The sequence below is a fragment of the Sapajus apella genome, unplaced genomic scaffold (genome assembly GCF_009761245.1).
Source record: "Sapajus apella isolate SASKATOON/1434 unplaced genomic scaffold, GSC_monkey_1.0 scaffold85, whole genome shotgun sequence".
Taxonomy (NCBI): Eukaryota; Metazoa; Chordata; class Mammalia; order Primates; family Cebidae; genus Sapajus; species Sapajus apella.
Genome location: NW_022437025.1, coordinates 1,701,061 through 1,714,214, shown reverse-complemented (window position 1 = coordinate 1,714,214; position 13,154 = coordinate 1,701,061). Strand labels below are relative to the sequence as shown.

Sequence of the window (13,154 nt, the reverse complement as noted above, 5' to 3'; positions counted from 1 at the left end):
GTTGTAAGGTGTGGGTGACAGGGCTGGCTCCTCTGCCGAGCACCGCCCTCTGGCTGGAGTCAGTCAGGAAGGTCCCAGGTCCCAGGGGCTGGGCAGAGGCCTGGACTTCAGGAGCAGTGGGGGCTGGAGAGGAGGGTTGGTCCTCGAGGTTTCCTGTGGTCATGTGGCCAGTGAGGTAAGGTTGGGAGAGAGGGTGGGTGCCACACACAAGATCCCTGAGGACTAGGTGGGACTGATGAGGCTAGTGTCTTTGGCTTGAGGGAACTTGTGCCACTTTGGAGTCACAAAGATGTGTCTGAAGTGCAGAAAGAGCTTAAACCAGGGGCTAGAAACTCCAGGCACATGTGTTTATCATCTGTGGGGTTTTGCCGCTACGGCACAGAGGCAAGTGGGTTCCATGGTTGCAAAGGCAGAAATGCTTGCTGTCTGGCCCTTGACAGAAAAGGCTGCCAGGCGAAGGTCTAACCACAGAGAAGCCTCTCGGAGGAGGTGTCACAGCCATGGGGCTGCTAAGCCCCCCGAGGAGTGAGTGTGGTTCCAGCAAGAGGTCCTGGGGGCAGTCATACTTCGGAAGCCTCGCCCAGGATGCGGCGCCTTGCAGAGCAGAAGGAGGGGCTAATCCCAAGCTTTCCTGGGCCTCCCAGCTGCCAAGAAAGACATGCTTGCAGTCACTGCTTTGGGATGTGCTGTGCAGGGTGGCCCCCAGGAGCGCGCCTGCCACCTTGTGTCGGAGCTGGCGTCCTGCATGTTAGAATTTGAGTTGGGCGCCAAGTAGGGCTTGTTCTCCTTTATCTGCCCTCTCTGCTAGGGATCCTTCTACCCTGGCTCTTGGAGGAGACTGAGCTGGTGGCTTGTCCCTCAGGTGGGAGGAACTGCAGAGGGTCACCCAAAGGGCCCTGAAGAGCTAGATGGTCTCCCCACCCCCGAGGCTCAGGTGGTCATCCCTGGGAGGTGCAGGTGCACACAGGTGCGCCTCTTCCTGTCCCAGAGCAGCAGGGTCCTGGCCACTTCTGTGGCAGAGAGAGGATCACAGGACCTGCATGCAGCAGCTGGTGGGCCCCGGCCTCCCCTGCAGCAGACACAGCAGCCTCGAGTGTGCTGGCTGAGGCAGGAGAGGTCCAGGGGCCAGGCACTGCCTCTCCCTTGGCTAGCCCAGTACTGGAGCCAGAAGTCAGCGTTTTGAGGTTGAGGTAGGCGGATCACTTGAGGTCAGGAGTTCAAGACCAGTCTGGCCAACATGGTGAAACCCCGTCTCTACTAAAAATACAAAAATTAGCCGGGTGTGGTGGTACATGCCTGTAATCCCAGCTACTCGGGAGGCTGAGGCAGGAGAATCACTTGAACCCAGGAGGCAGAGATTGTAGTGAACTGAGATTGTGCCACTGCACTTCAGCCTGGGTGACAGAGTGAGACCCTGTCTCCAAAAAAAAAGAAAATAAATCAGTGTGGTTTGAGTTCCTGAGGACTAGGAGGCAGCACCCTTTGGGACTGTGGTGGTCATGGGAGGGAGCTGGGTGGGCACGTGCCCCGGGGATGACCTTTGTGACTATTTACACAGATCCGGGAGACAGGGGAGAGGCCCAGCAATGAGGAAATCATGCGTTTTTCCAAGTTATTTGAGGACGAGCTGACCCTGGACAACCTGACGCGGCCGCAGCTGGTGGCGCTGTGCAAGCTGCTGGAGCTGCAGTCCATCGGCACCAACAACTTCCTGCGCTTCCAGCTCACCATGCGGCTGCGCTCCATCAAGGCCGACGACAAGGTGAGCAGCCACACTCCACGCTGCAGCTGTGACCTTCCAACTTTTTTCTCCTGGTGACAAAAGCAGCGTGTCCTCGCTGTAGAAACTCTGGAAGATGCTGAACGATGGAAAGTAAGCTCACTAGGAGCCTTGCCACCCTTGCCACTTGCAGATCACAGATCCTTTGAAGATGGGTGTCTTTTCTCTGGCAGCTTCTTAGAGGATCTCCCTGTGTCTGGATTTTGTCAGTGTTATAATAACGTGCCCAGGTGTGTGTCTTCCTGCTTATTGATGACAGCGCCTCCGTGCCTCTCTCCTCCCCTCGGGGGCCTCGTCCAGGGTCTGTTTGCCTCTTTGCTGTCCTGTCCATCCCAGCGCCTGTGTGTTTCCCACCCTTTTGTGCTTTCAGGGTGCTGCTCTCCTGGGTCTGATTACTATTTTTTTTTTTTTTTTTGAGACAGGGTTGCCCAGGCTTGTTGCCCAGGCTGGAGTGCAGTGGAGCGATCTTGGCTCACTGCAACCTCCGCCTCCTGGATTCAAACAACTCTCCTGGGACTACAGGCATACACCACCACGCCCAGTTAATTTTTTGTATTTTTAGTAGAGACGGGGTTTTGCCACGTTGGCCAGGCTGGTCTCAATCTCTGGACCTCAAGTGATCCGCCTGCCTCGGCCTCCCAGAGTACTGAGACTACAGGCATGAGCCACTGCGCCTGGCCTGATTACTCTTTTTTTTCTTTTTTTTGAGACGGAGTCTTGCTCTGTCACCAGGCTGGACTCCCTGGTTCAAGTGATTCTCCTGCCTCAGCCTCCCGAGTAGCTGGGACTACAGGTGTGTGCCTCCATGCCCAGCTAATTTTTGTATTTTTAGTAGGGATGGGGTCTCACCATGTTGGCCAGGATGATCTCGATCTCTTGACCTCATGGTCCAGCCACCTCGGCCTCCCAAAGTGCTGGGATTACAGGCGTGAGCCACGATGCCTGGCCGATTACTCTTATTCATATTAGGAGCTCTTAATTTAAGATTTCAGTTCTCAGGTAAAAGTTTTTGTCTTATCATTTGTTTTTCTTGAATGCACTAACCCTAGTTCATGTCAATTACTCTAATAACTGGGTGGTCCATAGGTCTTTTTCTTTTGCTTTCTCTTTTGGTTTTGTTTGTAGTGTTGAGTTTTTCCTGAATGCAGGCATTGTCTGTGGAAGAGGTTCAGGGCAGTGTTGGCCTCTTCCAGGAAGGGCCTGCCTGCATCTCTGGTAAGCAGGTTGAGGCCTGGTCGTTTCCACGAATCAAGGCGAGGCCATATGAGGAGCCTGCATCCCACCCTCGCTGGGGCTCAGCAGGCACCCCAGCCCTTGTGGGGATGATGTCAGAGAAGGCTGAGGGGGCCAGCCAGGCAGGGGGCTTGAGCTTCGCTCTCACCTGAAAGTGTATCGGTTGCACTCCCCCAACGCTGGGGTGGCCTTGGGGGCCCAGTGGAGACTTGGGACTTTGCCCACTGTCCAGCAGAACAAGGCCATGTCCACTGTGGTGCCAATGGGAGCCAAGTGGGACACAGTGTTGAGGTGCTTCTGCCCTCCTGCCAGGAGAAACACCTGTGAGGGCCAGAACTCCCACCCACCCGCTCCCAGCAGTAGCAAGCAGCACCGCCCTCTCAAGGGTGTCTTCAGAGGCTAGGCAGGGAGTCTGCACTTCTCATGAGGCAGCGCTGCAACCACCTCTACACTATGTCTAGGCTTTAGCTTGTGGACGTGAGTGAGTGACAGCATGGAGAGGTCAGTGCCACTGAGAGAAATGTGCTACCCACAGCTCCCCTGTCCCTCGGCTCCATGAAGCCTCCACACCCATGGGGAGCAGGAAGCTGGTGGGGACGGTGCCTGCCTGCCTTGTGTGCGGCAGGTGGAGACGTGTATGGCTGGGCAGGGAGGGAAACAAACATGAGGGTTTATGGTTGGTTCGTGAAAGCTGGACCACAGGGAGGTGGAAACAGCCTTGGCCTTGTTAGCTTGGCCCTGGGATTAATGGATTCCAGATCATCAGTTGTACAAACTGTGCAAATTAGAATACCCACTGCCCATGCCACCACACCCTAGAGGAGGTCAGCTACAATAAACTGGAAATCAGATCTAGATTCAAGAAGCAGGAAGGTATCAGAGAATGAGAAAAGGCAGCACCTGGTAGCAACCCTGAGATGACAGGTCAGAGAGCCTGCACCTGGGCCTCAAACAGCCAGAGCTTCAAAAGCCACAAAAGGAAACACGTGAAAAATCGGTCTTGGCAAAGAGAGAGAAGAAAAGATAGTAAGATATTATCAAATACTAATAATATTAAGAGAAGATATTAAGGTCAGGCACAGTGGCTCTATAATCCAGCACTCTGGGAGGCCATGGAGGGAGGATTGCTTGAGCCCGGGAGTTTGAGACCTGCCTGGGCAACATAGTGAGACCCCACCTCTACAAAAATAATTAAAAAATAGCTGGGCATGATGACTCCAGCTACTCAGGAGGCTGAGGCAGGAGGTTTGCTTGAGCTTGGGAGGTTGACGAAGCAGTAAGCCATGATTGTGTCACTGCACTCCAGCCTGGACGACAGAGGGAGACTCTTGTCTCTTAAAGTAATAATAATATTAATAATACCAACAAAAGTTTTTAAAAGAAGAACCAAATGAAAACTTAGAACTGAAAAATACAATAACCAAAGTGAAAACCTGAGTGGGCTCAATAGCAGAATGGAGAAGGTAAAAGAAACAGTAAACTAAGATAAAATGATAGTTTATCTTACCCATTTGGACAACAGACCACTGGAGCAAAACGGCAACTTTACCATTAGGGGAAAATAGTAGAAAACATTGGGGCTGGGCGCGGTGGCTCACGCCTGTCCTCCCAGCACCTTGGGAGGCCAAGGCAGGCAGATCACGAGGTCGAGAGATCGAGACCATCCTGGTCAACATGGTGAAACCCCGTCTCTACTAAAAATACAAAAAGTTAGCTGGGCATGGTGGTGCATGCCTGTAGTCCCAGCTACTCAGGAGGCTGAGGCAGGAGAATTGCCTGAACCCAGGAGGCAGAGGTTGCGGTGAGCCGAGATCACGCCATTGCACTCCAGCCTGGGTAACAAGAGTGAAACTCCGTCTCCAAAAAAAAAAAAAAAAAATAAAAAAGAAAGAAAACATTGAACAGAGCTGTAGCAAGCGTAGACCATCTGTGTTATCCGATATTCCAGGGGAGAAAGGATAGAAGCAGGGCTGAAAAAGTACTTGAAGAAATAATGGCTGACTGAAAACTTCCCAGGCTCAGTTAAAGATGTGAAACTGCAAATTTCAGAAGCTGAGTGAACCCTGAATGGGATAAATCCAAATAAATTTACACCAAGACACATCAGTGTCAAAGTAATGAACCCTGAAGACAAATAGTTTGGTTTTTTTTTTTGGCGGAGTCTCGGTCTGTTGCCCAGGCTGGAGTGCAGTAGCACCATCTCGGCTCACTGGAACCTCCGCCTCCCAGGTTCAAGTGATTCTCTTGCCTCAGCCTCCTGAGTATCTGGGACTGCAGGTGCACGCCACCACACCTGGCTTTTAGTAGAGATGGGGTTTTACCATGTTGGCCAGGCTTGTCTCCAACACCTGACTTGTGATCCACCCGCCTCGGCCTCCTAAAGTGTTGGGATTATAGGCATGAGCCACCACACCCAGTGACAAATAGTTTTTAAGGCAGTGAGAGAAAGGCATCATGTGCGTGTGTGTGTCGGGGGGGGGGAGTTGTGTGTGTGTGGTTGTGTGTGTGTGTGGTTTTGTGTGGCTGTGTGTGTGTGTGGTTCTGAGTGTGTGTGTGGTTTTGTGTGGTGGTGGTTGTTTCATTTATGAGTCCCAGGTCTTTTTTTGGTGGGGGATGGTGGAAGATGGGGTCTTGTTCTGTTGCCCAGGCTGGAGTGCAGTCTAGTGGCACAATCTCAACTCACTGTACCCTTGACCTCTCCAGCCTAAGCCATCTTCCCACCTCTTCCCCCCAAATAGCTAGGACCACAGACATGCACTGCCACACCCGCCTAGTTTTATTTTTCTTGTAGAGATGAGGTCTTACTGTTATGCTGGCCAAGCTGGTCTCAAACTCCTGAGCTCAAGTGATTCTCCTACCTTGGCCTCCTAGAGTGTTGGGATTACAGGCATGAGCCACTGTGCCCGGCCAAGACCCACATATTTACCATTAGGGGAAAATTTGAATGACAGTGGGTTTCTCATCAGGAACTGTGGAGATCAAAGGAAGTGGAGCATTGTTTTTCAAGTGTTAAAAGAACTGTCAACCCAGGATCTATAACCCGCAAAAATATAGCAATGAGGGGGAGCCAAGGCAGTATCAGAGAGAGGGAAGCTAAGACTGTCAGCAGCAGACCGCTGCTAGAGGAAGCTCTCCCACCAGAAAGGAAGCAGTGAGATCAAGCACCTCTGCACAGCAGGAAGAGCTCCCAGCAAGCAGAGCGAGGGTCGGCTTGGTGGGCTGCGCTCTCCCTGCGCCTTCTGCAGAGACCAGGCTGAGGGACGCGTTCCACAGTGCGGGTGGAGGCGATAGCTGAGACTCAGGACACGGAGAGGAGGCTTCAGCTCTTGCCTCCGTGGGTGGAGCACCGGCCCCACTGCACTACGGTGAGCTGCGTCAGTGGATTATATATCGTGATCCCCAGAGCAACTGAAAATGCTGCACAGAGACCCCAGACCACGAGAGCAAAATCAAATGGAGGTCAGCCAGCCTGCAGGAGGACAGGAAGAAGAAAGCAGCTTCCTTTCTGCTAAACCGGAAGCAGCCCAGCTCAGTGGGCAAATGGTTCGGCTAAGGAAGGCACACCTGTGTGGAATGTTGCGTGGCAGTCAGAGGCCTGACCTAGCAGACCCACAACACCCCGATGGGTCTTCAGGGAACCCCAGAAGTGACGGCCTGCATGATCATTCAGAGAGCGCTCTGGGTGACAGCTGCAGACGCGGAGACGAGCGTGTCTATGAGCTGGCAGCGCCGGGAGCTGGGGAAGGCACCTCTGTCTTCACTGGGTGGGTGCTCTGTGCTTATTGCAGTGCTGTTGGTGAGGTGTCATGCTCAGAGAGACATCTTACGCATGGGAGCTCTGTTACTTGTTACAACTGGATGTGTGTGCACAGTTACATCAAGTTTAGTTTTGGAAGTGGAGATGGAGGTACTGCCTACCCCACGGGGGGTTGTGAGGCAGAGTGGACTCTGAAATGGGGGCACTGCTGCAGAGTCCTGGTGTGGGAGCCCTGTTGCGGGCGAGGTAGCAGCGGGCATATGCCTAGCAGGGGCTGTCACTCCTCCGTGTCTCTCTTCACCTGCTGCTCCCTGTATGCCTCTGTCTTCTGTACTGGGACTCCTGTTTGCTTTTCCATGTGGGGTCACCATGACCTTGGGCTGAGTGGAAGAGAGGGGCTCTTGGGGCATGAGGTCAAGATGCATCTTTGGAGTGTCTGGTTCCCCTCTCTTTTCCCCTCCCTCCTCCTCTTTCCTTACTGGGCACCCTTTGCAGATGGTGAACTATAGGAATCAGCAGAAACAGCAGGTAGCAGGAGGGGCCAGGGTGGGGCTGGTTCTGCCGTCAGCAGCACAGAGGGTGGAGGTGGACTTCTTTGTGTCATGGGCTTGGTCGTGGCCGTTCTGCACTCCCCAGGATCCTGACCCTATGTCACAGGGTTCCAGTCACTTCAGACCCAGAACTGGGCTAAACCTGTTAGCCATTCACTCTGGAGGGTGTGTGCATAGATACCGTGACCCACCAGCCACCGTCCCGGTTGAGAATTCACTGCTTTGTTTTCTAGCTGATTGCTGAGGAAGGGGTGGACAGCCTGAATGTCAAGGAGCTGCAGGCGGCGTGTCGGGCACGAGGCATGCGGGCCCTGGGCGTCACGGAAGACCGCCTGCGGGGCCAGCTGAAGCAGGTGCGTGAGTGCTTACTTTCTGCCAGCCCAGCATGGGCTCAAGGGAAACTTCAGCCTCCAAAGGGCACCTGGAGGCTCTTCTCAAACTCTGGGCGGGCCTGGCAAGGTGATACTGTGACGTCTCTGGGAACAGCTGGGAAGTTGGGGCTGTTTCTTGCCCTTCTGGTCTTACCACACTCACATACACCCCATGTTCTCTCCTTTTGTTGCCTTTTCAATATTGCTTTGATTTTTCTAGTCTGCTTTTAGTTGATTTTAAAGACCTTAATAACTGACTATGTTGGTTATCTGTAGTCAGATGAGGACTGGAGTTCACCTCTGAGATGTTGGATGTGTTCACATTTTGACTCTCTAAACTGGGGGCCGTGGAAGGTTTGGGTGGCATGACCTGGTCTGACTTCTGAAGCCAGCCCTTGTCTTGGCCATGCCCTGAGCAGGTACCTGGTTCCCACTGCCATCACATCGAGTGGCTTGTATGTCGGGAAGTGACAGCCCCGGCTGCTCACCCTTACATGGAAAGAATAAGGGGTGCAGGGCTCCAGCCATTTTCCTCCCAGCTGCCCTGGCAGCGGTGTGCCCTTGTTGACAGTCTTCCTCCTGCCAGGCTTTTCACACAACCTGCAAATGTAGATGAAGGTGTGTGAACACACTTCCACTCTTGATGCAGACAGTGTCGATGGCGTGATCCTGTAGCAGGTGTACCGCCCACTGTCACCCATTGCCTTCCACAGCTGTGTCTTCCATCTGATTCCCCCCCAGAGCCTTCTCTGTGTCTGGCCTGGGTGCTGACCTCCCTGGCACTCTGCCCAGCCTTCTGGAGCTCAGTGGGGACATGGGCCGCACACAGGGGTGTCTGAGCAGGGGGGCAGGTGCCATCCCTACCTAGGCCCCTCGGGCCCCCAGGGGAGTCTGGCTCGTTGGGGGCCTGCATATTGTGCATTCACACTTTCCTTCTCTACCCACTTCACCTCAGCTCTCTCTTAGGGTTTGTTCTCATGTTTTGCTGTGTTCACTTTGTCTCCAACCATTGTTAGTCTTTTTGCCCATTTGAAGATTGTCTTTGGTGTCACTCAAGCAGCCAGCCCTGGAACCTGACCTGTGCGGGGCATGTGGGCACCCAACTGCTGACCGGCCTCAATGATGCTGCCTCTGCGGGCCTGCTTTATGTTGACCTCGGCTGGTTTTGTTTGTTTGTTTGTTTGAGACAGTCTTGCCCTGTCATCCAGGCTGGAGTGCAGTGGTGCGACTTCCACTTGATACAACCTCCACCTTCCGGGTTCAAGCAATTTTTGTGCCTCAGCCTCCCAAGTAGCTGGGACTACAGGCACACACCAGCACCACCATGCCCGGCTAATTTTTCTTATGTTTTTAGTAGAGACGGGGTTTCACCATCTTGGCCAGGCTGGTCTCAAACTCCTGACCTCATGATCGACCCGCCTCAGCCTCCCAAAGTAACCTGGGGTGTGTTTAAGTGAAAAGTTGGTGCCCTTTTCTGAGGCCCTTGGGGGCCTCGCTGTGGGGGCTCTGGAGCCCCTGAGCCTCTCCGGTGTTGTGTTTACTAACGCAACATCATCAGGTCACACAGCAGAGCAACAAGTAGACCTTTTAGAACTTGAGACACCGTCTTCTCTGAGGCTGTTCTGGTGATGAGGAGGGTTGGCCTGCTGTGGTAGCGGCAGGGTTGGGGCTGCCCCTTTACTGAATCTGGCCTTGGCTGCAGTGGCTGGACCTACACCTGCATCAGGAGATCCCCACGTCTCTGCTCATCCTGTCCCGGGCCATGTACCTCCCGGACACCCTCTCGCCAGCCGACCAGCTCAAGTCCACACTGCAGACCCTCCCAGAGATTGTGGTGCGTGCTGTTGGAAACCCTTTTACTTCATCTCTTTGTAGGTGGCCCCTCTCTTCCAGGGTAGAGGGAGGCGTGCAAGAGCACTCATTCCTCAACCGTGGGCGGAGAGCCCCCCCATCCACCCAGCCTCCTTCCCACCCCCTCACTAGTGCCCCCACCCAGCCTCCTGTCCCTTCCCTTCCATCCCTCTCACCAGCCCCGCACCTGCCGTCTCCCACACGTGGTCCTGACCTGGCCACGTGCTGGCTGCCGTGGGTCTGTGCCTCGGCCCTCGGAGCTGTGCCAGTAGTGCTTGTGCTCCTTCCCTGCACGTCAGGAGTCATTGGGTGACCACAGAGGGCAGTCCAGGGGCCTCCCAGCAATTGCGGGCAGCACCACTGCAGTGCCTTCTGTCCCTTGTGTGTGACGCCCAGGTGGTGACAGCACCCAGGGATATAGGGTAGAGGGCAGAGGTTAGGGGCAGCAGGGGCCTCTGGTGGCTTCTGGGGCTCACCCACAGGTGCACCCTCTTCTGAAGGCAAAGGAAGCGCAGGTGAAAGCAGCCGAGGTGGAGGGCGAGCAGGTGGACAACAAGGCCAAGCTGGAGGCCACCCTGCAGGAGGAGGCAGCCATCCAGCAGGAGCACCTTGAGAAGGAGCTGCAGAGGCGCTCGGAGGCAGCGGTGAGCGTGGCCCTGCTCCAAGGGGCGCGAGGCTGTCCCAACCCAGCCTCCTTAGAAACCCCCACGTGCCCACAGGCTTGGCCCTGCCGTTCTGTCCTGCATATTTGTTTCCTCTTGGAGTGGTCAGAGAGATAGGGTCCCTGGGTGTGGGGGCTGCAACTCTGACATGGGGACTGCCTGATGGCCACAGTGGTGCTCACGGGAGAGGTAGCTTCGCCGTCTCAGAGGGGCTGACTCAGCACACGGCAGTGCCTGCCTTCTCCCGAGGTACTTTCTGTGAAGGGCGCTGGCAGAGCAGCCTCAGGCTCCCCCAGGCTCTGGGCCCCTCTTCATTGTGGGCCCTGTGGTCCTTTGGGTCCCATGCATGGTGCCCACCCACAGGCTCAGCCTCCTGCTCTGCAAGTGACGGGGCAGCTTTGTAGAGTCATGGGGAGACCAGAGACGGGCAAGGTGCTCTGGCCCACTCCTGAGAGGGCCTCAGCTGACCTGGCAGCTGTATGGGACCTCCCTAGGGACATCCTGTGGCAGGCATACTGCCCGTTGTCACCTGTAGCCTGCTTCCAGGGTGGCCTCTGCCGGAAGGCTGCTTCTGTGTGACGGCGGGTACCGGGCTGGTGTCACCTTGCCTTTCAGAAGGATATTGAGCTTGAAGGTGTGGAAGCCGCTCCCCGAAGGGCAGGGGCCGAGCCACAGCCAGAAGTGCCTGACACAGCCCTGCAGTCAGAGACCCTGGAGGACACGGCCCCCGTGCTGGAGGGCTTGAAGGTAACGAGGCGGGTTCTGGGGCCCTGGAGGCTGAGGAGGGCGTGGCCTGGCTTTGTGGACAGTTGTGGGGCAGGGATGTGGTCAGTTTGGCTGGGGCACTTATAGCCCTCGGTGAGAGGAGATGGTGAAGGGGTTGAGGACGAGGCTGGTGGACCCCTAGGAGGCTTGGTGGTTGGGAAGAGAGTGAGTCTGGCTGGGCTCTGCACTGTGCCTGTGTGTGTGGCAGCTGAGCCCGCCATGAACTTGGCACCCTGGCCCACGGTGTAGCAGGCTTCAGGCCCCCCCGCCCCGTCAGCTTCCCAGGCAGTGGAGGGGAGTGGCCGCCAATGTGGTACCTCAAGGTGAAACTTCTCCACAGGCCCAACCTGGGATCACCTCCTGTGGAGTGATCTGGGCTTGGGGCATCTTCAGACCCCCCATGCCAGCCTTTGAGGTGCAACCTCCAGGCTCCTATGCTGCCTACGTGGGACGCCTCCTGGCACCTTCCATCGTGAACTCACAGGCTGGAGTGCAGTGGCACCATCTCAGCTCACTGCAGCCTCAGCCCCCCAGGTTTAAGCAACTCGCCTGCCTCAGGCTCCCAAGTAGGTGGGAGTACAGGCATGCACCACTGGGTACAGACCTGGCTAATTTTTCTATTTTTAGTAGAGATAGGGTTTCACTATGTTGGCCAGCCTGGTCTCAAACTCCTGACCTCAAGTGATTGACCCCCCTTGGCCTCCCAAAGTGCTAGGATTATAGGTATGAGCCACCATACCCAGCCTTAAAAAAAAAAAAAATTTAACTTTTTAGTTTGTTAAAAATTAAAAAAATCAAAACTATTCTGTAAAAACGATTGTGATCACATGGGATTTGTCCAAAAAATACAGATTGGCTTAATTTTTTTTTTTTTTTTGAGTTGGGATCTCACTGTGTTGCCCAGGCTGGAGGGTGGTGACACAACCTCAGCTCACTGAAGCCTTGACCTCCCAGGCTCAAGTGATTCTTTTGCCTCAGCCTCCTAAGTAGCTAGAATTATAGGCACCCACCACCGGCCTGCCTAACTTGTATTTTCAGTAGAGACGAGATTTCACCATGTTGGCCAGGCTGGTCTCAAACTCCTAGCCTCAAGTGATCCTCCCACCTTGGCCTCCCAGAGTGCTGGGTTTACAGGCGTGAGAGATCGTGCCTGGCCAAAGTGTTTTCAAATTAATTTCTATATTAACACGAAATTAGAAAAGCCGGAACAATCAGTAGTGCAACTTCCATATTAACAGGCAAAATTAGAATAAAGCCAGGAATGATTACCTCGGTAGCTGTAGAAAGAGCCCAGTGTCCTCTCCTGATACGCAGGTGACCTGCAGGTGTGGGGAGCTTTCTCAGCCCAGTCAAAAACATCGCAGAAATGCCTCCCGCTGCCATTGCCCTCAAGGATGAGACGCTGATGAGGATGGCTGTTCTGACTCCGAGCTCAGCATTGGCCTGAGGGTTTCAGTCAGGGCAGCTGTATACAGAAAACAAAACCATACAGATCAGAAAGGAAAAAGGAAAACTCTTTTTTCACAAATAGTGTGAAAAATCAGTTGTTCTCATTCTGGTAATGAGTCGTCAGAGGAAGTTTGAACAGTACGGCATCCTCCCTAAGTAGACTCAGCCCAGGACGAGAGTCGCACTGGACACTCACTGGTAACAAGAGACCATCGGGGTTCAGGTTCAGTCAAGTTCATAATATGAACGGAGCAGCCGGTCACTCGGGAACAGGCTAGTTCTTTCCTTTGGCTCAGGCTTTGTTGTTTGTCCGTTTTTATCCCAGGAGGAGGAGATCACTAAGGAGGAAATTGACATCCTCAGTGATGCCTGCTCTAAGCTGCAGGAGCAGAAGAAGTCGCTCACCAAGGAGAAGGAGGAGCTGGAGCTGCTGAAGGAGGACGTGCAGGACTACAGCGAGGTGGGTGGGATTTGCTCCCGGGACTGAGGCTGCAGGAAGAGTAAAATTGCTGTACTGGCCCCGAAAGTATTACATCTTACTTCCGTCAGATACTTGATAAGCTGGGCGAAGAGTATTTGGAGAGGAAAGCAAATTATAAATAAATCTTATTAAGTAACTTTTTCATGGCCATTCTGGCTGGTCCAGGCTTCTAGGATGTGGCTGTGTGCCATTCTGGCCACAGGTGTGTGTACATCTTTTTTTTTTTTTTTTTTTTTTTTTTTTTTTTTTTTTTT

General features: G+C 54.1%; 1 protein-coding gene across 3 annotated transcripts in view; it reads left to right on the top strand.

Moving 5' to 3' along the window:
- Positions 1-13,154, top strand: part of LETM1 (leucine zipper and EF-hand containing transmembrane protein 1) — a 39,799-nt gene that overhangs the window by 19,678 nt on the left and 6,967 nt on the right. For 2 of the 3 annotated variants that reach the window (XM_032253935.1, XM_032253937.1), the window contains exons 6-11: positions 1,559-1,762; positions 7,555-7,674; positions 9,395-9,526; positions 10,044-10,187; positions 10,821-10,952; positions 12,745-12,879. In XM_032253935.1, coding sequence (XP_032109826.1) covers positions 1,559-1,762; positions 7,555-7,674; positions 9,395-9,526; positions 10,044-10,187; positions 10,821-10,952; positions 12,745-12,879 — 867 coding nt within the window. The remainder of the gene's footprint in view (positions 1-1,558; positions 1,763-7,554; positions 7,675-9,394; positions 9,527-10,043; positions 10,188-10,820; positions 10,953-12,744; positions 12,880-13,154) is intronic. The other variant, XM_032253936.1, reaches the window with a different exon arrangement.